The sequence below is a fragment of the Lactuca saligna genome, chromosome 9, assembly GCF_052625555.1.
Source record: "Lactuca saligna cultivar CGN05327 chromosome 9, ASM5262555v1, whole genome shotgun sequence".
Taxonomy (NCBI): Eukaryota; Viridiplantae; Streptophyta; class Magnoliopsida; order Asterales; family Asteraceae; genus Lactuca; species Lactuca saligna.
Genome location: NC_136425.1, coordinates 24,872,617 through 24,898,389, shown reverse-complemented (window position 1 = coordinate 24,898,389; position 25,773 = coordinate 24,872,617). Strand labels below are relative to the sequence as shown.

The window sequence follows — 25,773 nt, the reverse complement described above, 5'->3', positions numbered from 1 at the left end:
TGTTTTGGTAAATTAACCTACATTAAAAAAGAAATTTTCCGGATTTTAAGGGATAATTAATTTCCTTTTCTAAATCTAAATTTTTTAAATTAATTCAAATTTAATTCTATTATAATTTCTATTACTAACCAAATTTATTATGTCGGAATGACAGAGAGTCAAATAAACTAGTAAATATATTTTCGATTTTATTCTTCCAGAATATGGTTCATTCAATATATTTTTTATAATTTACATGCTTAAAGAATTATACAACATATTATCAAGAATAATATTTTATAAAGAATACAGATTTTATTTTTTAAGAATCACTAATTACATTAATTCGTAAAGAATAAGACTACACAATTATTACATTCATTCTGAAAAAAAAAAAAATGATTAATAATGGTTTAAAAATTACATTTATTCTTAAAGATTAAAACTAAGAATGGATAAAAAATAAAAATAAAAATAAAAACATCAAAAATCTAACAAAAACACTTTATACATTCTCACTGAATACATTCTGCTAAATACATTCTGCTAGAATACTCTTGTTCTCTATGTTTTCTTCTTTTTCCACATCAATCTCAGCCTCGTCAAAATCTATATCCACAAAGAAAACATAATCAACTTTAAAAAAATATTAAAACTTTTAGTATATTCTAAAATAATAAAACTATAAATTCTAATAGAATGTGTTAGACATTAAAGACTTTTAATTTATTCTAGCTGATTACCAGTTAAACAAATATTCTTGTTGTTCACATACATTCTTAAAGACATTCTATGAATTTATGCAGTCTATGCTTTAGAATGTTTATACATAAAATACATTATGCTAGATTACACTACCGTTCGCCATGATTACTTTCTTTTCCATATTATAATACAAAAACTTGTTCATTCTATGAGAATGTAAATATAAAATAAACATGTGTTTCTAGAAATTTTGACAGAATTCATACCACATGGTTAGATTCTTTGATTTTTTTAGCATTTCAACAAACACTTGTTAGTCATTACCATAAAACAAGCAAAATGGTGAGCATTGATTTGTTAATCATAAAAAGTATTAGAATGAACTTGTCCATTATGTGAGAATATAAGTATTACATAAAATATGTGTTCTTGATATCATATTTTGTCAAAATGGTATTACATGAGAAAAAACACTTAAGAAGCACTAGAAAATATCTAAAAGCCCATTTCCTCGTATACACATTAGGTAAAAAAGAAACTACCCTTCATATGAAAGAAGATAGAAATGGTAAAAATACCTGAAAGCCCATTTCCTCGTGTAAACAAGTCAACCCACAAGCAGCATCTTGAGCTACTTTAAGTCTCATACTCCATGAAAGAGTTGCTTCATTCTTAGCACATAAATGATCCTCGACACTTCCATTCGGCATATATTCGTAAACCAGAAGCCTTTGAATACCTCCTTCATCATCTTCTGCACAATACTATAACACCCAAAGTTTTAAAGGCCATGAAAGGAAAGAAAGCCCTGATTTTAAGGGTTGACTCGACGAGTCCAAGGAGGGACTCGGCGAGTCCGAGCGGGATCCGGGTCGAGGAGTAAGCGACCGACTCGGCGAGTCGGCCAAGGTGACTCGACGAGTCTGGTCTGTGCGAGGAAAACCTTAAGTCTAGGACTTTGGGTGCTATTTAAGCTCCTTATTCTCTCCATTAGGGTTCCTTAGAGCCTCCGTTGTTGTGCATTCAAGCTTCCAAGCCATTTTTGGGTGATTTGAAGGAAGAAGAAGGAGGGGAATCAGTGAAGCTTCAAGGATTTGCTTCAGATCTGGAGTTTGTGGAACCTTTCTGAAGTATTGAAGGTATTAAGTCATTTCCTTCCCTTAGATCAATTTTGGTTGTGAGTTTTGGGGCTTTTAAGCCATGATTAGCCACCCTTATGGGTTAGAAGCCGGATATGGAGTTGCTACTTCAGATCCAAGTGTGTTATGGTCTGGAGAAGCATAAAGTATCAGCCATTGAGTCGATTTTGAAGCCCCTTGGCCTTAAACCCTAGTTTATGGCATATTTTGCCTAGATCTCCTTCTTTACACGTAAAGTTTGAAACTTTACGTGAGGAATAGGCTTGGGAAGGGTAGATCTACAGTTTGGAGTCCATGCATGACTCAAAAGTCCTCTGCATGTAAGGAGAACTGAAGGGACTCGGCGAGTAGCATGAAGTTGTGGAGAAACTCGACGAGTGGGATGAACAACTCGTTGAGTCATATGAAGATTGCCTTGTACTCGGCGAGTCTGTTCTTGGACTCGACGAGTCAGGTCGCGAAACCCCAAACCCTTCGAGTTGAGACTCGAATCAGTGAGTCGGGTGGAGACTCGGTGAGTTGGACAGGTCAGGACTCAGAAATCGGCAGACTCGGCGAGTCGAGTCGCGAATGGAAGGAATCTGATCATTTTGAACTCGGCGAGTAGGGTTGACCTGGAAGGTTGGCTTTGACCTGGACTTTGACCTTGACCAGGGTTGACTTGGTTGTCTTTCGGGGATCAGTTAGACTCAGTGTTGCATTGATATTGGTAGTTCGGGGAGCAAGGGGAGCAGGAGTTCCGTGACTTGTCGGGCAGCAACTAGTGAGATCATCAGCAAGTTCAGCCAGTGCATGTGAGTTTTTCCTTTGTGTGAATGGGTTTAAGGCCACAACGTTGGCCCATGTAGTTATGAGTAGAGGACCCGGGGGTTAGCCCTAGGCACAGTATGCTAGTATGATTTTCAGGACGAGGTCCAGTAATAGCGGGCAGGTGCCCAAAGATTTGTTTATATGATAGTTTATACTTGTTGTCTGTGTGATACATGTATGTGCCTGGTAGGGAGGTGAGTGTGGGCGAGGTCCCGTATCTCACCAATAGCAGAGTGTGGATGGGGTTCCACATCTCAATAGTCGCATAACAGGGGCAAGGCCCAAGTTAGGGAAGGATTGAGGGTGGGCTGGGCCCGTATCTCACTACCACTAGTAGCGTGGATAGGGTTCCATGACTCATCGGTAGCAGTACATAGGCGAGGCCTAGGATAGGCGAGGCCTTAGGATAGAACCAGTTGTATGTGGTTAGTTATGTGTTGTGATATGTTTATGTGATATTAATTGTTGGCGGGCAAGGCCCTGTAACAGGCGGGGCCTAAGTAAAACAGATCTGTATCCGAGCGGGGCTCGAAGCCAGGCGGGGCCTGGAGCGGCGGGGCCATTGTAGCGGGCGAGGCCCAAGGTAGCGGGTGTGGCCCAGTATGTGCAATATGTGGTTATGCATGGTATGTGGTAGGGTGGGAAACTCACTAAGCTTCGTGCTTACGATTTTCAGTTTTGGTTTCAGGTACTTCCGGTAGCGGAGGGAAGAGCTCGGGGTGATCGCATGGCACACACCATAGATTAGACAGCATGTGAATGTTTACTTTGATAATGAACATGTGTTTTGAAAACTTATACTCATATTATGTTTTGGAATGATAACTTTACTTTAAGTAATGATTTATTAAAAGAAATTTTTGGTCTTAAATTTCGGGTCGTTACAAATACCCGATTAATTTCACAAATCCCAAGAACATTCACCTCTGTGACTCACTCCTTATGCTCCTGTCAAATCAAAATCCCAAATTCGAAACCAAAATCAAATACCAAAATCACATAAAGAAACTCGATCGGAAGTTCTTAAAAGCTTACATGTAACCCTCGTCGGCCGAGCTGTTTAACGGCGACACAAACATTTTTAGTCGGGTCTTGATCGGATTTAATGGCGCTGATGTAGACACATCCGAAACCACATTCGCCGATCTTTGTTGATCGGTTGAAGCCATTGGTGGCCGATTTGAGTTCGGGGAAAGTGAAGACTCGAAGATTACTTGGTCTCTGTGAAAAACTAGGAACATTAGACCTTCTTCCGATCAATTATGTGCTTACGTCAGAAACAAACTACATCTCCGACTCACTTGAGTCCTTTTGTCGACCTACCTGTATGTGAAAAAGAATAAGCGTCGTCTGATATAAGAGAGGATATAAGAGAGAGACTAGATCAAATATATTTATTTTATTTTTTAAATTGTAGGAATTCAATTAAATGACCCATTAATTAAAAGTATAAAAGGTCCAAAATAATCTTAAATGATTTATATAATTATTTATCATTTCTTGAATTCTCATTGGTGCATTTAAAAACATAATAGTTGCTAGAAAAATTTAAATCTCTCTCTTTCTCTCTCTCTCTCTATATATATATATATATATATATATATATATATATATATATATATATATATATATATATATATATATATATATATATATTCAAATCGGTCATTTAGATTATATAAAATCAACAACAAATGAATAAAAACAAGAACTTTAACGGATAAAGATCTTCAAACAAGCATAAAGAATAAATTAAACAATGTGTAAATCAAATCTAATAATCAAACCATAATCTCAAGAGGTTTATCTAAATCTAAGCAGATGTAAAAGAGAATTACCCTTAATCACGAATGAAATGCATAAAGAAATCAATATGAAAGTGCTAAACTTGATATTAAAGCAAACTAAATTGACGTACCTAATGATTCAAACTCAAGATCTTCAAACGTTTGCTTCAACATTGTTCTTCAGCTTCCAAAAGGGTTGTGGTCTTCAAAAATCGTCTTAAACTTGTTCTACAAGTTGGTATATCTTCTAAGGTTGAGGAGATGCTCTATTTATAGAATTTGTTTTCTAGTAGAACACATCATATAAGGTAATGGGACGTGTTGCATAATATGAGGTTTTCGTGTTTGTATCGACTTTTATAGAGGCACTGGCTATTTGTAGGTGAGGTCGAAGGTTCGATGCTTGCAAGCTCCATTTTCCTTGTATTAAATCAGTTTTATACTTTTATAGATATTATATATAATTACTCATAAACACATACTCGAAAACATTGGTGGTAAAGTGGGGTTAACAAACTCATTGATTTTTCTCATTAACATAAGACGGTGACCTAGCAGCCACGTCAGCTACACGTCATAGTCAACCCACATATGTGGATGATCTACTTAGAAGGTAAAGGGGCAAATATTAAAATCTTCCTAAATATTAGACATTATTAGTGCACCAAAAATAATCACATACACATAACCACAAAGTCGACAAAATTTATCAAACTTAAGAACTTTTATGTCAATATCATTATTTTATTTTTATGGAAAAACCTCATAAAAACCCAATGTATATTCATCATATGCTTAAAAAAACCATTATATTTTTTTTGGTGTACTAAAACCCTTATATTTTTTGAAGTTCTTATTTAAGGTTTTATGATTTTAGAAAAACCTAATCTATTTTCATGAAAGGATTAAAAAACCATTATAATACCTTTTAATGCATTTAAACCTTAATATTTTTTTGAAAATTTTTAATCTAATGAATTGTAACAAACCAAACGTTGAGAATCAATTACATAGCATTTTCGGTTATCTAAGATTTACCAAGCTCAATGCCTTAAATGATGCATTTTAAAAAATATAAGGGTTTTTTCTTAATATATATATATATATATATATATATATATATATATATATATATATATATATATATATATATATATATATATATATATATATATAAAAAAGACTAAAATATGTTGGGTTTTATAAGGTTTTTTTATCTTTACAAAATTAATATTTTAAAGGAATTTTTGGTTTATCGCGTGAATAGTTGAATATATTCTTATATTCGTATGACATTATTCCTAAATGAAACAAATTTTTGGTTGATTGTAAATGCTCGGATTAACCAAATTTAATATCAGATGTTCTGATTCACTTGGAAGTTTAGAATGAAAGATTTGTTTTCTTCTTGTTGGACATTGCTGCTCCTGCTGCTGCTGCATGGAAGAAGAAGTGCCTAAATCTGCGGTATTTCGTTCTCTTTTTCTTGGTTTTGCGTTCGAGTGAGTTCGTCTCTTTCTTCGACCACACCGCTTTTCTGTGATTGTGCGCCGATTTTCGCATTTTCCCCTATTTCTGTTAATCTAAAGATTGGTACTCGACATGATGCAACTCTGATTAGTATTCCGTTTCCGATTCGTCTGAATTGAGGGTTTTTTCCGTAACATTTCAGATTAGGAGTTCATATAGGGTTTTTTTTGATTAATTACAAAAAGGCGTTTACGAATTGCTACTTTGATTCTTGGTATTTGGAGTTTGATTTGTGAGATTAGTAAGATAGTGAGGCGATCCGTGTATGGGGACTCAAACAATGGGATCGAACGGTGGAACACAAAAGCCTGTGTTCGATGGATTGTCAAGGCAAGGATCTCTGTATAACCTAACTTTAGATGAGGTTCAGCAGCAATTAGGCGATTTAGGGAAACCTTTCAGTAGTATGAACCTTGATGAGTTTCTGAAGAATGTTTGGAGTGCTGAAGCTAATCAAGGAATCAACAATGGCTCCTCCCCTGATTACTCCGAACTCACCCAACTTGCTTCTGCTTCATCTTTGCCTAGACAATTGAGCCTTACATTCACCAAGGATTTAACCAAGAAGACAGTCGATGAGGTCTGGCAAGATATCCAACAAGATCAGAATAAAAAGAAGACAAATGGTAGTGATAGCAACATTGACAATACTAGTAGTTGTAAAAGACAAGCTACTCTTGGTGAGATGACACTGGAGGACTTTTTAGTCAAGGCAGGGATCGTGTCTGAATCTTCTTCTCCTGGTAAGAAAAACCATGAGCAGAATCTTGATCCACCAGAAGCACAGTGGATGAACTACCAAATTGCTCAGATTCCACAGCAACATGTGGTTATGTCAGGCCATTATCAAGTTCCACAACCCCTCCCTCTGAATGTAATAGACACTGGTTATCTGGAGACACGTATGACAATGTCTCCCACCCCTTTGATGGGGAGTGTATCTGAGTTTGGAAGGAAACGAGTTGCTTCTGGAGATGTGATAGAGAAGACTGTGGAAAGGAGGCAAAAGAGAATGATTAAAAATAGGGAGTCTGCTGCACGCTCTCGAGCAAGAAAACAGGTATAATACTAAACTCCTGTCTTCTTTTCTCATTTTACCTCTTGTAAATGTGTGATGAAAAAATGCTGTATTGTTTAACAGGCTTACACACATGAGCTGGAGAACAAAATCTCACGTTTGGAAGAGGAAAATGAAAGACTCAGGAGGCAGAAGGTATGCATATCTGTTTCTCATAGTTCCTTCACTCTTTTTCATGTTGTCCAGTCTCTTCCTTACAGGGAATGTTACTTGTATGTAGTGTTACTGGTTAAATGCTTGCTTATTTATGCAACAATGTTTCACTATTTACCAATTTATGCAACTGACACGAATTTTGCAACTACGTTTCAATTGGTTGTATATTTCATCTGGAAAACAGTTTTGTTGCATAATTTGGCAAAAGGGTGAAATGTGATGATGTTTTATAAGGTATAAAGCTTATTGTATGTGTATGTGCATGTGCATATTTGCAGGAGGTGGAGAAGGTTTTGCCATGTGTACCACCTCCCCAACAACCCAAGTATCAACTCCGAAGAACAACCTCAGCTCCTTTCTAGCAATTAATCATCTTCCTTTTCCTTTATCTGAAGACATGTTGGTGGGGTCATTAGGGGTAGCCTTTTACCTTTTTCTTTTTTAAATTTGTTGCTTAGGTCTTGTGTACATTAAATGTTTGTTCTTGCTTCTTAGTTTTGTTGATGCATCTCATTTACAACAATATTTGAATATGAATGTGAACTCTTCAAATAACGATAATGAGCTTACTTTAACATCCACATAAAATTTGTTGTATTCAATAAAATACAACAGAATAAAATAGCCCGAAAACAAAAGGAAATAAGTTGTATTCAATATCTTTGCTCACATATGACAAACACTTGGAAAACAGAAAACAATCATACTCCAAATTTACATCTATAAAATGCGGTTTACCATTATCACTTTTTTTTTATAGTTGATGAACAGTTTGGGTTTCATGTGTGTTTATTTGTTCATCACATTTCTCACGTTCACTAATGCAATCTTCTTTCATATCAAAAAGAAAAGGAGACGGGTGAAGATCCAAGTCTAGACTCCCTTCCTTTCGTTTTGAGTCACTTTCAAACTCATCATACTGCAGATTCTGTAGAATTTCAGGAAGTGAAATCCCACTCGATTCTGAAAACTTATTCCCCATTTCAATGTCAATCTTTTCCTTTGATGTTTGTATAAGATCCGAACTTGTCTCCCCAATCACCATATTTTCATCTTCATGCACAATCGCCCTAAAATCATTCAATGAAGGAGGAATCTTCCATAGAAAAACTTGTAAAAGATTCCTTGTTGTTCCTTCATGATACGGATTCTCCTTCTTATCATATCTATACCGGAAGTTTTCATATGTTGTCTGCATCAATCATCAAGATCCAAGTTCCATAAGTGTCAAAAAAAAAAAAAAAAAAAAAACTCTAAACTTTGAAGGTTTTAAAGAGAAGAATGAAGATCACCTGGTTTGAGCAAATAAGATAAAAATGGAAAACAGAAAGCCCACCAACAAACCACATGGTGATGAAGCAGTAAACGATGAGGACATCAGACAAAATATCCTTTGACATGGCCTTCAAAACGTTGCCCTTTTGGGCGAGGTGGACCCATGAAAAGGCAAACACGTATACACACAAGATTGTTGAGGTTGATATAAACATGTAGAAGAATCGATAGTTTCTCTGCAATAAATGATAAAGGAAACCCAAACCCAAATCCATTATTTATTTATTTTTCGGAAATCAGAATCAAAATTAAGAAAAATCAACTTACTAGTCCGATGCATTGACCAACCCATGGACAATGATGATCAAATTTCTGAACACAGTTGTTGCAGATGGAGCAATGTGAGGCACGTGGAGGACGATACAGCATACACGTGTCACAGTATTTGACTTTAACCGAATGACCATTCACCACAACTTCTTTCGTTTTGGGTAATCTCAGATGAGGAGTTCTGTCATTCAGCCATTCCATCGAAGGGGTGTTCATATCAAAGGCTTCATCACATTCCGGTGGGGTTGAGTTTCGTGGGATTATTCCCGGATCTTTACTCGAAGTCAATAAAAGAAACAATATATCCTAAAAGATATACACATTTAATTTATCATCAGATTTGTTACAAGTCCTTCCTTCTTTCTTTCTGTGTTAACCAAGTCAAACAGCTTACCAGAAAAGTGAGAATGGCTGCTACAAGCAGAATGATGTACCAGTATCCAACGTCTTTTCCATCTTTCTTGTTGACGTTAATGGTGTGGTAGACTTTAAAACAGAAGGATACAGCAGGGCCTGCAACTAGGAGTATGGTCAAAATCAAGGAAGCCACATCTGGACCAAAGATCAATCGTCCCCCACAAAAGAATCTCTGAAACGGAAACACCCCAATTCAATTCATCGATCATCAGCAGGAATATTAAACCTAGCTAAAACTTTAACAAACTCTAGTACGAATGAATAGATGAAGAAGATTAACAACTTACATTGCTTCCTCTCCAGACCTGATATAGTCTTTTTGGCTTTTCATTCCCCTCTGCTATCGACATCGGAGCTGTGATCTGGATTAGAGTATACAAAAGCTTCGGAACTCCTTGCTTCCTCTTCCGATCAACTCAAAACCCATGTCATGTGGAAAAAATTCAACAATTCGAATGATTTTTTATCGCTTTGATAGTTATATATTCAATCAATTCTTGGAGATGTGTGATTGGGAAGTGAAAAAGCCTTTCAGAAATTAGCTGCTTCGCCTTGTTTGTGTTGATTTTACAGCTATAGGAAGCAACAGCTTCATATCCCTTTCTCTTTCTCTCTGTCTCTGGCGAACAAAGCTAATTCGGCGGATGTTCCAACTTTGTAGCGACATTCCCGCGGTAGCCTTTTCAGGCTTTCTTGATCTTTTGTTCTGCCTAATTTACTCCTTGGATTATAGATCAAACTGCAACTTTAGTCCTTCAGCAATATAATTTAATCACATTATAGTTTTTTAACTTTATTCATCATCTCAAACTTAACTTTATTTTCTATCTTGTTTGATTTTTGTTTGTGAGTTCATGATGAATTTTGTATATTTCTTTCATTTTCCTTCTTGTATTTTGCAAACATACATGCAACTTGTTAATTTTTATCAGGAATATCTAGTAACTTTGATTCTATATAAATTTTCTATCAAGTAGTGCAATAACCTATTCCATGTGTGTTGATTAGTTTTTAGAGTGCTTTATTTATCAATTATCCTTGTTTTAAAATTTTGTTTTCAAACTAGTATTAACGAAGAAAACAAGTGATTGCCTACGTTCATTTGTGTTTCATATATCTTCTTTAATTAGTATATAAGGTTTTATCTTATAAATAAGATCAAATATGTTGAAAAGTTGTTAAGTTGGTATTTTGGTACAACTCAAAAGTCCTCATGTGAACATATAACAGGAAAAAGGCTTTTATGTAAAGAGTCAAATTGAGGATTAAAGATGTCAATTCTAAGAACTAATTTACAATTGTAGAAAAAGAAAGGAACATACATTATTATGTACAAATCGAGGTAGTGTCCACAGAATCAGGTCCACACATATGCATAGAATTTGGTTGATACTTGCAAAACATAGAGAATTTGCATATGGGCTATCGTGAGATTTTGTCGATTGATATCCATACATTTAGAATGTCCACATAATGATTTTTTCAATCAAAACATTGAGTTAACGTAAATGGTTGTGAACATGTTTTTAAGATTCATAGATATCGATGCTTGGATATTCTTTTTTTCTTTTTAATTAGTAGGTAAAAATTTTAATTTGTATATAGAACAAGGCGATTTGTAGGCAGCTATAACGAAAGAATTAATGTTGTAGATTAAAGCTGCAAGTTAATAAATAATCCAAGGACTAAACTTGTACCTTGTTCTTTTATTTATTTATTTTAAAAAATAGTATATTCATTGTCTTTTTAATTCCACATTGAGCGAAAAGAAGCATCCGATCGTGAGGGCACAAAGTGTACCAACCAATATTATCTATTACCTAAGATCAAGACCTTCTTTAAAAAAATAATCCAATATTATCTATTACCTTTTGCTTTTCTATAAAATAGAATTATGTTAGAAAAATAAAATAAATTTATAAACTTTATTAATTTACTAATAAGTCATTATTACTGGATGTTGGTTACACCCATTATGAAAAACAGTTTTTTAAATCATTTTTTGGGCTTACATTATGACTCAATATTATCTATCACCCTTTGCTTTTCTAGAAAATAGAATTATGTTATAAAAATAAAATAAATTTATAAACTTTATTAATTTACTAATAAGTCATTATTACTGGATGTTGGTTACACCGATTATAAAAAAACAGTTTTTTAAATCATTTTTTTGGCTTACATTATGACTGAAAAGTTGGAATCATCATCATAACAATAGTTTGGATCTTAGTTAAGGTATGGTAAATTTGGGGAAAGGGAATGGTAAATTTGGTGACTGATGTACTTAAAAATGATAAATTAAATAAAATATATAATTTTGAAGTCCATAAGTTTCACCCTTAAGATGAGTTATTAAAAAACAATTTAATATATGACTTCAATTAACAACTAGAAAAAGAAACGTATATTCTCAATCATTAATTAAAATAGATATATTTGAATTAATAATAAAACCATAATCTTGTTTATGTTACCTTATATTTATAACAAAGACATGAGCAATAATGTACATTATGGTCCTGAAATAATAATTAAAAAAAAAAAGTACAAGTTTGCGATAAGTTTGAAGGTATACATGCCACAAGTTGAATAATATTTTATAACAATAAATGATTTTGTCGATTACGAGCTAAGATGTATTTTACTATTTTATAACAAAGTATAACTTTACACAAAAGGATGTTTTTTTTATAATTCAGTTTCATTAATGTATCATGTATGGGTATTTAAATATTAATAATGGCAAATCTGTCACCAACAACCAAATAAATAATGGGTTGTTCCATGTATAAACGTGCTGCCACAACATTAATTCAATTCCCTTTAAATGATCCAAATGCAGACTGTATTTTTGTAATTTTGTCCAAACCGCACCTTTTTTAAACTGTATTTTATTTTAAGAAGAATAAATATTTGTTTACGATGAAAACCATATATAAGTGTTTAATAAAGGATTAAATGCACATAAGTGTCAAGTGTGGCAATATTTAGGTGCAACGATGTTTAAGTTTAGGAACATAAAAGTAAATATTTTAAGTTTAATGATTGAAATGCGGTTGCATAAACTGTTAAAAAACATTATCACATAAATTCATTAAAAAAAAAAAAAAAAAAAGAGTAAATTGAAAAATCGATCGATATGGTTTTACTAAAAAGTGTAGTTTTGGACCATTTTTTTTTTCACACACGCGTTGTCTAAAACTGAAACTACTGTGCAGAATTGGTCCCTCCATTGAACAACCTTCCAAAACTCACATTAACTCTCTCCATGTGTGACACACGTGATGGGTATTTTCACCATTTCATATTCTTTACTTCTATTACTAATATGTTTCCCTTTGCATTATTAATCTCTAACTATCAGTTGTCCCCTCGTTACCCTCATTGAAAGAGTTTGATCCGTTGACTCTGTAAAACCCTAATAGCTTCAAAATGTGGCAATTCCGACCTCAAAAGCGTAGAGTAGACACGGAATCATTATATGATAAGTAGATGATCACACAGATTTTCTTGATGATCAAGAGAATTTGTTGGATTTCATGAGTAAAAAAGATTTTCTTATGGATCAAAATGTATTGGATCATAAGGATATGGTACAGACTAATTGCATGGATGAAGAAGAGACAGAGATTCCTAAACAAGAAAGAAAAATCCCTACATAAGAACTTGTTATGGAACAACAAGAGTACAATGATCAATAAAATAGTGACTAAAAAGAAAGAGAGAATAGTGATGGTAGTGATGTTAGCGAAAACAGTGACTATTGGGTAGATGAGGACACAACTATAGCAATGTACTTTCAAAGTACAATGCTATAATATGATTTTTTAAACTCAAATTGCCATTTATGTGGGTAATGATACAGATTATTACATTTTAATGCATGAAGGATGTTATAATATAGTAGGATGCTATACTAAAAGTAAGTCGCTTGTTATTTTAATTATGAAATGAAAGATACTACCCTTAAAATGGCTAAATTTAGCACCACTATGTACTCTTGAAAAGGGTTTGTACAACTTGAATGTGAATATTGATGAAATGCGTGTACACATTTCACCTAGAAAAAAAAAATAGTAAACCAAACCTTTATCGATAATTGATGAACATGCATTGATGCGGGAAGCAACTTCTACTTTAATAAGAAAATTTAAAGTTATCCAAAATACTTATTAGTTATACTATAGTTATACTATTGGGCCAAAGCTCATGTCATCACTAAAATGGGCGAATGGGGTATTTATTTATTTACAAGGTGTGAATACACGAGTTTTTTTTAAAGTAATATATTTTAATAAGCATTAAATGTTTAATAATTTACAAAATTGAATTTGGAAAAATATTAATATTAACTGTGAATGAATCAATTTTTGTAAGGTTTCTACAAATTATCGTAAATTCAAAAGAGATTGACTGAAAGTTATGTTTTTCAATTAGGAAGATTGATTTAAATTTAAATTGAATTTAATACATTAATTGATAAATTGCGTGAGAATTTATAGAGACATTTAAGTTTCCTTATTTTTTTATTATATTTTTAGATTAGATTTTTTTATAATTGAATAAAAAGCCGAAAAACCACAATTTGCCAAATGGATTTAAATGAAATTGTTTTTTTTAAATGACATATGATATATTGAATTAGGTGATGAAACGTGGCAAAAATCCTTTATTTATTAGGTATGATTTATATTTTTATTTTTTGTATTTTGCTTATTGATCCAAGTAAAAGAGGAGGCTGTCTATTGGGTATTTGGGTTTTTGCAAATCAATAAGCTAATACTTTGCCTTTGATTTTTTGTAATTGTTAATAGGTTTACAATATTCGACGTTAAAGTTTTTTGTTTTTGTTTTTGTTTATATTATTATTTTTAAATCAATTTTGCCGCTTTGGCTCTTTGTATTTTTTTTAATAGAATTAGAGTATTTAATTGTGTTGCTTGTTGGAGTTTAGAATGATTATTTGCAAATCCTTTTACTAATACCTTACCTCTTTTTCTTATTGTTAATAGTAAATGAGCATTTAAATGTTTATTAGAGCATTTTAATGGTTTTTTCGCAGATATGAAATAAACCAACAAAAGGCACAATATGCATTTTTTTTGCACGTCAGTTCACCAATCCAACTTCATATTTCTTTTCTATTTGTTATATTTATGCTTCGTATTCGTAAGTTTTAGTTTGTATATCGATTTTTTACCGAAAAAAAATATATTGCTATTTTGTTTTATAAATCTTTGGGTATTTAGGTTCGGTACAAATATAATATGAAATAGCTATGGACCGGCAATTGATAAAATAAAATTTTGATTTAAACCGAAAAATAAATAAATAAAATTAATGATTTTTTCTCGATTATTCTGAGTATATAAATCCACATATGCATCAAGGTGTTTTTTTCCCAATTTACACGACTCCGGTATCCTCAGAAGGGACGTTCCGAATACACGCTACTCATATATTCTCTCTTCACCCTAAAGTAGCAGAAAGAAGTATCGATCGATCAAGAATGGCTGAAAGTGCTTCTTCTGCCAAGAGATGGCTTCCTCTCGAAGCAAACCCCGATGTTATGAACCAGGTTCTTTCTCTATATCACTATATGTATTATGTTTTCAATCGTCCCTTGTTTTGTGTTTCTGTTAAATCTATTAACTCGCCAATAGTTACCAACAGGCATTACTTTTAACGATTTAGTAATTTTGTTATTGAGCAAATCTGTAGCTGATGCTTAGAGAAATTAGGGTTCACTTGGCTTGATATCTTCTATAAAGACTCATGCATGAACTAAACTAATTTGATCTACCATTGTAAGGTCCCACGCTTTGTACCTAATTCAAATGTATCTTAAGGAATTAATCAGTTCACAAAAACGAAAAGCCTCGAACTCCTAAAGAGCTTGACTTACTCGGGAGATTCTCTGTAGATAGACCAAGATAGAGTTTTTTTTTTTTTTTTTTTTTTTTTTTTTAAAGCTAGGGATATAGAACAAAGGCATACACTAATGGTGAAAATTCAAGTAACTAAGTTGTAGGAATATTTTAATCATGCCTTTGAAAAGTGATCCTTGAGATGTGTTATGATATTAGTTTAGATCAAAATCTGCAAATTTGTATCGGTTTCTATAGATCACTCATGTGTTTGATTTTTTGATTATGGTTTTTGTATCTGGATAGTTTCTTTGGCGCCTTGGTGTTCCTCCTGGTGAGGCTGAATGCAATGATGTATATGGATTGGATGAAGAACTGTTGGAAATGGTCCCAAAGCCAGTTCTTGCTGTGTTGTTTCTTTACCCTATTACACCAGAGGTTTGTTATCTTGTTATCCCAAACAGGTTTTTTCTTCTTCTATGGAAATGTATGTATATGTTTGATTAAATGAATGTTTTCATCTTACTTATGTTTCAGAGCGAAAAAGAAAGATTAGAGCAGAACAGTATTAAACAGGTGATATTTACCATCAAACAATATTTAACTTTAGCTAGTGAATGTATAAATAACATACTCACTAGTCACTTCATTAACCATATCTTTAAGGATTTGTTTTATTGTATTTGTGGGTGTAGGATCCTTATGATGGGGTTTACTTTATGAGACAAACAGTAGGAAATGCATGTGGAACCATTGGACTTCTTCATGCTATAGGCAATATCACCTCAGAGATAAAACTTGGTACTTCTCTTTTTATGATTTCTCACATTTCTATTTGGTTTAATTTTTATTTAGTTTTGAACCGATTCAAGAAAGTGGTCAACATTTATTAAACTGATGTTTTCTTTTAGATGAGGGTTCATTCTTGGATAAGTTTTATAAATCTACTGCAAGCATGGATCCAATGGAGGTATTATGTTTTTTAAAATATATTTTTGATGGTTTAAATATTGTGTTTTTTGAATGACATGGATTTGATATACGTATGCAGCGGGCTCGATACCTTGAGAAAGATACAGAAATGGAAGTTGCACATTCAGAAGCAGTAGCTGCTGGTGAGACTGAGGTGAGTTAAATGTTTTCTTTAAACTAATTTATTGAAATGATTAAAAGATATATATATATATATATATATATATATATATATATATATATATATATATATATATATATATATAAAATGTTTAATTTGTAAACATGTACATTTACTCAAAATTCACATTTCTTTGTGTAGGCTTCTGACAATGTGAATGATCATTTTATCTGTTTTGCATGTGTTAATGGTAAGCAATCAAGTTAACTTCAGATTTTAATAACATAAGACATTTATTTCACTCTTTTTTTTTGGCAAATAATATTTTATAGGAAAATTGTATGAGCTTGATGGAAGGAGAAGTGCACCAGTTTCACATGGACCTTCTTCACCAAATACTGTATTGCAGGTAAACTTTTGATAGCTATATATGGACCACTTCACCATTTTCACATGTTTTCAGAATAAAGAATTTGTTTATATGTTTTGCAGGATGCTGCTAAAGTGATAAAAAGAATGATTGCAAAAAATCCTGACTCCATGAACTTTAGTGTGATTGCTATCTCAAAGAAAGTTGGTGGCTACTGAAAACATGATTATGTTTTGGTTGTTTTTTTAGCTTAGAACTTGAGTGACCTTTGGTTTTATACAAATCATAAACTTAGAAAGGATCATAGATGCAAGATTTAATTTATCTATTTAGTGTTTATACTTGATATTGATATGATCCAAAGCATGGCACCCATTTTATGTTTCATCATCCGTCTTATCTTTAAGAATTATAATCTTTCTCAAACTCATGTGTTCTTGCAATTAGTCTTGAAGGATTTAAGAGAATTCTATGAAATTTGAAGTTTTTATGCTTTCTTACCTTTTGTGTGTGGATTGGTTTGTTCCATATGAGTTTCTCTGTTAAATTAAATTCCTAATTACTTTTAAATGCTTCTCATAAAGGGTGTAAGAACTAAAGATAATTTGGTGAATTCTAGAAGCCACTCTGCCAAATGAATAAATTCCAGATTTCACAAAAAGGATGCCAACCCCTTATTCTCTCCACTATCTATCGACCAAAAACCCTAACAGAATTTAAAGAGAAAATACCAATAATGCCCTTCCAATAGAAGATGCTGCTTGTAATTCCTTTTTTACCCTTTCTAGAATAAGTGAGAGTGAGTGGAGATATAGTAGGTTCCTTCATCCTTGTAGCATAAAACTCGTGGATCAACAAATTTAAACACGTTTGAGCAACTTTGTCTAAGTGGTTGTTTGGAGTGACGGAATTATAATTTCAGTTTTGAGTAATTACTGTATAATTTTAGAATTATGCAATTATAATTTAAAAAATGTGTGTATTTTGGTGATAATTTAAGCACCAAATTTCTGTACTAGATTTCTCATTTAAATATAATTTCCAGATTCCCTTTTTATCTTAGTTAATATATTTTCATCATGCATCAATTCTTCGTATAAACAAATATAATATCCCTAATATTTGTTTTAAACCAAAAAAAAAAAGTTATAACGCTAATATCCTAAAGTGATACATAGTAATAATAACAATAAAGTAAAAGGTTTATACAGTAGAATTTCAAAAAAAAATGTTAGTAGATAAAAAATAGATATCTGGGTTCTATATTTTAATTAATTTATAGTTGATATTAAATTAATAAATATTTTATTAAAAACAAAAATATATTTTTTCATAAAAAAAAAAAAGTTAATAGTATTTAATTACTATAATTTACTTGAGGTAAAAATTTGATTACCAAAAAAAGTTTTAATTCCTAAAAGGGGTTGTTTAGCACTATCCACAAACATTTTACCATCTTTTAAGGTTGTACTTCAAAAAATCTTTTTTTTAACAGCTTTATTGAGTAGTTATCTTGGGTTACTTTGGTTTTTTAACAACTTAATCAACAATCTATGTTTCAACACTCGTTGGAGTAATTTACATAAATGAGAATCTGTATTTACATAAATTTTCAATTCTTGTATGAAAAGTGCCATTCACATGACTTAAGAGTTTGGATAGGTGTATAATCCTTATTGTTTTGTACATGGTTTTGCTTATCTTCATTCTTTTGGTTGATATATTGCTTATATATTTACGTTTGAATTTCGTGATTGCATGCCTTCTTGTAGAAGATCACCACGACGAGTTTTAAACTAACTTAAAAAAAGTTTTAAATTCTTTATGCTGAATTGTAGATAAAACCATCTAACTTGAACTTATAAGGCTTTAAAATGAAAAGGGGCTCTTGAGTTGGCAATGTATAACTTGACTGTCTTGTAACGACCCATTCCATGGCATGGACTTACGATTATGCATTAGATGATTTATGAAATTGCAAGTCAATGCAAGTTATATAATGTATTCTATACTTGAAACATAATCTATAGTTGAAGGAATCACATTACGATTGATTTGTGACAAAATTAATAGTGATGTTGAAGGTGTGCGATATAGTTTTGGTGATTATAGATATGTTGACTAAGAGTGCTACTTCTTGGTGATGTGAATGATTTTGTGGAGAAATTTGCTAAAGTATATGTGGATGGATTGATTTCAAGGCATGGAATGTAATTATCTTTAATATTCGATTGTGATAGTTGTTTTCGATTGTGATAGTTGTTTTACATTAATATATTGGGAGTCGGAGAGCTTTTAGTAGGGATGTTTAATATATGGATAAAACTGAATTGTCCAATTAAACAATTTGGATCGGACTATTTGGTCCGGATATTCGGATTTTTGGATTGATTTCAGCAAAACCGAATTATTATTTTAGATTTCGGATTGGTTTTGGTTTATAAACTAAGGACCGAATAGTCCAAAAAAAACCAAATAACAACTTATTATCTACTATAAATTCACTAAATTATTATTTTTAGTTATTAGAAATTTTCATCCAATTTAATACTTTAAAATTACTTCTTATCAAAAGTTTTTTGTCAATAAAATATTAATTATAATATATTTTCTTAGTATTTGTTTATAAATTATTAAATTATAATTTATAAAAATAATAGTTTCTTTATAGATTTTGCTAATATTCAAATTATATATTTTTCAAAATGTCTTGCCTCTTGAAAATTGAATTGTAAAAACCGATCCAATGGAATGTAATTTGGTTGGATCGGATCAGATTTAAATTTAGTTTGGACTATTCGGATAAATGTTTTGAAAATCGAAATATATTCGGATTCACTTGATTGGACCGGATCAAATAGATCCATCCAAACGAACACCCCTAGCTTTTAGAAAGAAAAAGGCCAAGAATAAACTTAAGCACACCATATCATCTTCGAACTAATAGTCAAAATGAACGTACCATTTAAACCTTAAAGATATATTGTGGTCGGAAGGTAAAAACATTGGAGGGAATTATGATTCACATCTATCATTAATGGAGTTTGCCTACAGCAACAATTATGATCCAAGTATTGATGTGTTATCATTTGCAACTTTAAATGGTAAAAACGTTTGGAAATCGACATTTAGGTAAAATGCATGAAGAATTTGTGTCATATCATTTCTTTTCTAGGTTTGAGGTTGCAAATTGTCTTACGTTAAAAATATAAGTTGGTTGCTAATCTTATTATAATATAATATATTTTATATCTACTTTAAAAAACGGTTAATACATTGTAATTTAAAGCAATTCATAACGATTAATACATCATATGATGACCCTCACATACTTTGTTTAATATGTAAATTAATGGTTTAATGTCATAATGAATAATAACTATGTAAACTAGTCAAAAAAGACCCACGACCACTTCAAACACCATGCACCACCACCCATCACCGTTTACCACCACTACCACCACACATCACTGTTCACCACCACCAAAATCGAACCCAATAAAGTAATTTTCTTCTTTAATCATTTAGTGTTTATTTGCATTCTTCAATGCAACACTCGGTTATCTTATTCATTTGTATTTCAATACTTTTTTAACAAAAATCTTCAACATTATCAAGTGAAACGCAGAATCTTTAACACAAATCTTCAACACCGTTGAGAGAGCTGAAGAAATCTTCAAAAAAATCTTGTGAGGGATACGAAGAATTTAATTATTAAAATATTTGGTGATAGATTTTATCCATGTTTGGTCTCTCGTTTTATTTTTTCTTTCGATATCCTTTTTCCTATTTTTGAATCCAATGGTCTTTTATTGAGATTCTCATAGTTTATCATCATCAACATAATCAAAAATTGTGTCTTAAGTTTAATTTTAAACCATCTTCATTCAAGTAGTTGAAGAAGCCGATGAGTCATGTCCGTAAGGGCGAGTCCATATGTGCCTTAGGTGGTAGGTCACTTGATCTATCTATATTTTTTTAATAAAATGTGACATATCTTAATGTTTTTGGCAACTAGTCTTATTAAAGTGAAACTACCTTAGGGTTGTTTAGTAGTTACTGATTGGGTTATAGCTAAGTGGATTAGAAATTCTGACTGAATCTACATCTAATTGAAACCATGTTGTTTGATTATGCATTTGATTGGCTGTGTTGAATAATCATAATGACCATTTTACCTTTTTGTTATGTTTGCAACATAACATGAATCTATTTAGTTATAGCAATGTTGTTTAATACAAAAACAATTCTCACAACTGCACTTGAGGTGAAAAAATTCAAAGTAAATTTTTTTCAAAGCACATGAAATAGATAACATTTTTCTTCATGGTTTCACTCATGTTTTTTAGTTGTTGAATCAAATTATAAGAACCTACGATAATTGTCATGTCATATAAAACATTTTAATAGGTGCCAAAATCATACATTGCTATTGGATTACAAGTAAAAAGTAAAGTACTTTGCTATTAAAACACTTCATCTTATGTCCTACAATGGTATTTGAAATTACCATGATAACCAATAGTTTGTTTTAGTGTTGGGGATGCCCTTCCAACATACTCAACTTAAGAATACGATTTGCACCTGATCTAAAAAACATAAGATCCCAAAACTGATAATTGCAAAAGAAAATCAAGCAACTTCAGAAAAACGTATCTAATGACAAAATTTGTCAATTTTACTTTTCCATTGATTTGATAAATGTAGAGCATAAATTGATTTCATAAATGTAGAGCAAAATTTAAATTTTATACATATATAAATAGCATAAATTCTTATTCAACTGATTCATACATATATAGTGTATAAATCAGTTTTCAACTTATTTCATATATAGAGAAATTCACCTCGACAAGAGGGAGGAGTAAAATTCATATTTCATCCATTAACACCAACATTAGTTTTTCAACTGATTTCAGGGGAAAAAAAGGAGTAAGACGAAATTTCTGGTTGTTTGGATGGAGGTCGATGCTCTACGTCAGGCGACGACGATGGAGAGGCAGGAAGGAGGAGTGGCGCCTTCAAAGTGGACAAGAGGAACATAGCGAAACAACAAGTGTTTTTTTTCTCAGGGCAAAGACTTTTTTTTGGGGTCACCCACATTTCAAGTAGGGACCGAGTCATGAGATATAGTGATTGATGAGTCTACCAACATTGGGCCTTCTCAAATAAGCTGACAAAATCAGCTAAAAAGTGTTGATCGACCCAGTCAGTTATGTCCATCCAAGTTAAAAATACGATTTTTTTGATACGGAGTAATTTTCAGTTTTGATGGTGGTGAACGAGGTGGTTTTGAACATTTTAAATAGGGGATAATGACTTGAAAATGTAACGAACTTTCGATTTTTTTCACATTTAGTCACTAAACTTTTTTTCGTTATCTATTTGCCATTGAACTATTGAAACTGTTCATATTTTACCCTTATGACCGACTGTTTCAATAGTTCAATGACAAATAGATAACGAAAAAAAGTTAAGTGACTAAATGTGAACAAAATCGAAAGTTCGTTTCCCTCTAAAAAGTTCAATGACTAAATGTGAACAAACTTACTCTTGTATTATGTTTTAACAAATTATTTATTTTTGTTAAATTGTATCAACATTTGTTGATGAATAAATCTATGAAAAAAAAAAAAAAAAAAAAAAACCCTGAAAATATATTTCAAAAAAAAAACAAAAATCCGAAACCGAAATAAAAAAACCAATGGTTTGACATGTTCCAAAATAAAAAATCAAAATTTCCAATCTGATTTTGGTTTTACAAAAAAATGAACCATTCTCACTAATGTGAATTATGACCATTGGTTTGGCATGCGGAATTTGTGATATCCCATGAATACGTAGTTACAACATCGTCTGAACTCGTAATTCATAGTAAGGGGCTAGAGTATCATCGCATGAATACGTAGTTACAACATCGTCTGAACTCGTAATTCATCACCTACAAGTCATGGGCATGTTGGTGTTTCCACATGGTTGTCTATAATAGCTCGTGGTCGCCATCTATACTGTAGTAGATGACTACATTGCCTTCCTTGGTCCCTTTTGCTGGAACTCTTCTCCTTTCTTGCAAAATCACACCAAAAAGCTCAAGATATGATATGCAACTGAAACAAGTTCTTGCTAATGGTAAAAAAGGGGCAACTCTTCCTCTCACTCTACACACTCAAGCTAGCTAGGGTTCTCACTTACGGGAAAGGTAGTCGCAATCTCAGGCCCAAAGATTTAGGGTTTCTGCCAACAGTGCGGACTCGTCGAGTCGCCTCACCGACTCGTTGAGTCCATTCATTAATCTGAGTTATTAGTCGCGACCTTACTCGATGAGTTGAGGCGTCAACTCGTCAAGTCTCTCTTCTTAACTCAAAAGAAAAATACTTAAATGATAATACTTGGAAATCCGGATGTTACATTTTGTTTTTTTATTTCATAGTTTTTTTCGTTATCTATTTGTCACTAAACTATTGAAACTGTTCACATTTTACCCTTATGACCGGTAACAGTCGGTAATAAGGGTAAAATGTGAACAGTTTCAATAGTTCAATGACAAATAGATAACGAAAAAAAGTTTAGTGATTGTGAACAAAATCGAAAGTTCGTTATCCTTTCAAGTCATTATCCTTTAAATAGTGGGTTGCTTATTTATTACATTAAGAATTCAATTTATGTAAGTTACATGATGTTTTTTTTAACAAAAAGAATATCAATAACTTGGCATGTCTAGTCACCACTCACCAAACACTCCAACCATACAGCAGGTTGGAAAAGAAAGGGAGGAGACGGGGAAAAGAAAGAGGAAATAAAGAGGAAAGAGCAGAGATTCTGAAACACGATAGAAAAGATTCTTTAACACGGGTCAACGTCAATTCGCTTCCTTGTTCAATGCAGTTCTGCCATTGATCCCCCGAGATTACCATATATCACTAATCATTGACATCGGTTTCAGCAAGAGCCAAGAGTCAAAAATCACGTACACACCCTCCAGAAAGAAATCCCCCAAAATGGCGGGAATCGTGCGGCTGCTCATATCTGATATAATCATGTCGTTCATGTGGGTGTGGTCAAGCGTCATAATCAAGCTATTTGTCCACAAGGTTTTGGGGTTTGGCCATCATGGCTTCCCTGTTGAAGTGTTTAGGTCTTCGCTTTCCGTTCTCAACATGTTCTTCTTTGCTTATCTTGCTAAGCTCACCAATGGCGGAGCCTATAATCCCCTCACTGTCTTGTCCTCCGCCATCTCTGGAAATTTCGCAACCTTCCTCTTCACTGTTGGTTCAAGAATCCCCTTTCAGGTTACCTATTATATTCTCTTCTCAAAATCTTTGACTGGTTTAGATATGAACTGCGATTGGGATTGCATCAATCAAGTCCGTTGACCAATTGATTATCATAACAATTCTTGTTCTGTATGTTTTCTGATTTGGGTTGCATTGCACTTTGGAAGATCATCAATCCCTAATTTTGTTTTATCTAGCCAGATACAAATTAGGGTTTGGTTTTAATAGAAAGAAATGAAAGTAGGATGCTATTATAAACTAATGGTGGTTGTGATTTTTAGGTGTTGGGAGCGATAAGTGGGGTGAGGCTTATCCTCAGTATCTTTCCGGAAATAGGGCGTGGGCCCCGACTGAATGTTAGTCTATTTGAAGGTGCATTGACCGAAGGGTTGTTGACATTCACAATTGTCCTCATTTCACATGGAGTTTCTACCAAATTACCCGGAAGTTTCTTGAGGAAAACATGGATCAGTAGTGTCTCAAAACTTGCTCTTCATATACTCGGATCAGATCTAACTGGTGGTGCTATGAACCCAGCTTCTGTAAGTACTACTTCCATTATTCATGCTCAAGTATTTTATTGTATGGTTGAATGCTTGTTTATTCAATGGTGTTTCACTTTTTTTTTTTTTTCCCAATTTTGTTTAAACGGTGGAAATTGGTAAAAAAGTGTAAGGGTATTTTTTAGATTTATAATTCGATGGATTGGATTTGGATGGTTTTTCAGGTAATGGGGTGGGCTTATGCGCGTGGTGATCATATAACAAAAGAGCATTTAGTTGTTTACTGGTTTGCCCCTATGGTAGCAACCCTATTAGCAGCATGGACATTTAGGCATCTTGTACGTCCCTCGGACTCGAAACAAGACAAACAGAAGAAGATTAATTGAAGTTGATTTGCATTTGAATTTTGAAGTTGATTGTGTTTGTGTTTTCAGAAGGAGCACATCACATCTTGTTTGTAAATTAATTGTTCTTCTGTGTAACTACTTTAGACCATGTATTATGGGCTTCTTGGTGAAACATGTCTTTCTTTTTAGCACAAGTATCTAAATGTAGACATGTTGTTTATAATGATTCAACTCAAATTTCAATCTTGTTTCATTAACATGAATTCTGTTATATTCGATTGCAAATCCGGTTTTGTCATTTGTGTGTTAAAAAGCAAAATAGTTTATAGTTTATTGCTTATTAGCTTATAAGTTAATAAGTAAGTGTGAGATAACTTATGAAAAAATGGTTTATCAAACTTTTTTTTCGTTTATAGCTATGTGGAACCCCTAATAAGCTAATAAACTTAGCCAAACACCCCCTAAATAGTAACAAAGTTTTATAGTAGTTCTATTCAAGTCACTCGGACTTTCTTTAAAATAATTACACTCTTCCAATTTTGTTTGTTTGTTCTTTTTTTGAGAGTTCAGGGACAATCTCAATAAATCACAATTTTACAACCAAATTTAGGGGAGTTTGGGATTGCTTATTTAAAATAGCTTTTTTTATAAGTGATACTTGGTGTTACAACAGAGTCATCTAGTAATAATAATATAAAGTTTATATGAATAACATCCAGATACCATATTTTGCAACTCTTCTACTACTTATACATATTTACATCGAAAAGATATTTATAAACATGTAAATTAGATATTTGTAAAAACTGAATAATAACCAAAATGTGAAGAAAAAAAAAAGTAATTTTATATAAACAGCCCCAAACACCCTTTTAATAATTAATACAAACAATATCAATAACAACTGATAAACAACCCATTACTGAAATCCAAATGTCATTGCTGAACAAGGAAAAACATGGACTAATAATAAAAGATCAAACATGAAAAAGTAACAATGTACTTTCAATGCTGTCTAAATACAACGCATTTTATCACTGCTATAACTGGATCGATTTTTTTTTTTTAAATATAATGTTTGATAAGGAAAAAAAAAACTGAAAGTACAAT

General features: G+C 32.4%; 4 protein-coding genes across 4 annotated transcripts; 3 read left to right on the top strand and 1 right to left on the bottom strand.

Annotated features, from left to right (window-relative positions):
* The first annotated feature begins 5,730 nt into the window (after positions 1–5,730).
* LOC145014421 (ABSCISIC ACID-INSENSITIVE 5-like protein 2) lies at positions 5,731–7,739 on the top strand. Its single transcript, XM_078972787.1, has 3 exons — positions 5,731–7,010; positions 7,092–7,163; positions 7,463–7,739. The coding sequence occupies exons 1-3, from the start codon at positions 6,216–6,218 to the stop codon at positions 7,544–7,546; spliced, it is 951 nt and encodes a 316-aa protein (XP_078828913.1). The 5' UTR covers positions 5,731–6,215; the 3' UTR covers positions 7,547–7,739.
* A 74-nt stretch (positions 7,740–7,813) lies between these two features.
* LOC145014420 (putative protein S-acyltransferase 4) lies at positions 7,814–9,876 on the bottom strand. The gene is made up of 5 exons (XM_078972786.1): positions 9,494–9,876; positions 9,184–9,378; positions 8,787–9,095; positions 8,477–8,695; positions 7,814–8,376 (listed from the first exon to the last, which is right to left on the bottom strand). The coding sequence occupies exons 1-5, from the start codon at positions 9,554–9,556 to the stop codon at positions 7,939–7,941; spliced, it is 1,224 nt and encodes a 407-aa protein (XP_078828912.1). The 5' UTR covers positions 9,557–9,876; the 3' UTR covers positions 7,814–7,938.
* A 4,723-nt stretch (positions 9,877–14,599) lies between these two features.
* On the top strand, positions 14,600–16,926 carry UCH3 (ubiquitin C-terminal hydrolase 3). The gene is made up of 9 exons (XM_078972275.1): positions 14,600–14,787; positions 15,383–15,514; positions 15,614–15,652; positions 15,772–15,877; positions 15,988–16,046; positions 16,128–16,202; positions 16,371–16,419; positions 16,502–16,578; positions 16,662–16,926. Exons 1-9 carry the CDS (start codon positions 14,719–14,721, stop codon positions 16,755–16,757), a joined length of 702 nt encoding a protein of 233 aa, XP_078828401.1. The 5' UTR covers positions 14,600–14,718; the 3' UTR covers positions 16,758–16,926.
* A 6,344-nt stretch (positions 16,927–23,270) lies between these two features.
* SIP2;1 (small and basic intrinsic protein 2;1) lies at positions 23,271–24,916 on the top strand. Its single transcript, XM_078975750.1, has 3 exons — positions 23,271–23,828; positions 24,095–24,355; positions 24,541–24,916. Exons 1-3 carry the CDS (start codon positions 23,538–23,540, stop codon positions 24,700–24,702), a joined length of 714 nt encoding a protein of 237 aa, XP_078831876.1. The 5' UTR covers positions 23,271–23,537; the 3' UTR covers positions 24,703–24,916.
* The last annotated feature ends 857 nt before the right edge of the window (positions 24,917–25,773 follow it).

What these genes read in the sequence shown, in the direction of transcription:
- LOC145014420 (XM_078972786.1), bottom strand. Translation starts at nt 9,556, where the DNA reads ATGTCGATAGCAGAGGGGAATGAAAAGCCAAAAAGACTATATCAGGTC. An exon ending in CAGCCATTCTCACTTTTCTG is followed by an intron (nt 9,096 to 9,183) that starts GTAAGCTGTTTG and finishes TATATCTTTTAG; the next exon opens with GATATATTGTTTCTTTTATT. An exon ending in ATCTTATTTGCTCAAACCAG is followed by an intron (nt 8,377 to 8,476) that starts GTGATCTTCATT and finishes TGATTGATGCAG; the next exon opens with ACAACATATGAAAACTTCCG.
- LOC145014421 (XM_078972787.1), top strand. Translation starts at nt 6,216, where the DNA reads ATGGGGACTCAAACAATGGGATCGAACGGTGGAACACAAAAGCCTGTG. An exon ending in GCTCTCGAGCAAGAAAACAG is followed by an intron (nt 7,011 to 7,091) that starts GTATAATACTAA and finishes ATTGTTTAACAG; the next exon opens with GCTTACACACATGAGCTGGA. An exon ending in AAAGACTCAGGAGGCAGAAG is followed by an intron (nt 7,164 to 7,462) that starts GTATGCATATCT and finishes GCATATTTGCAG; the next exon opens with GAGGTGGAGAAGGTTTTGCC.
- UCH3 (XM_078972275.1), top strand. Translation starts at nt 14,719, where the DNA reads ATGGCTGAAAGTGCTTCTTCTGCCAAGAGATGGCTTCCTCTCGAAGCA. An exon ending in TTTACCCTATTACACCAGAG is followed by an intron (nt 15,515 to 15,613) that starts GTTTGTTATCTT and finishes CTTATGTTTCAG; the next exon opens with AGCGAAAAAGAAAGATTAGA. An exon ending in CACCAAATACTGTATTGCAG is followed by an intron (nt 16,579 to 16,661) that starts GTAAACTTTTGA and finishes TATGTTTTGCAG; the next exon opens with GATGCTGCTAAAGTGATAAA.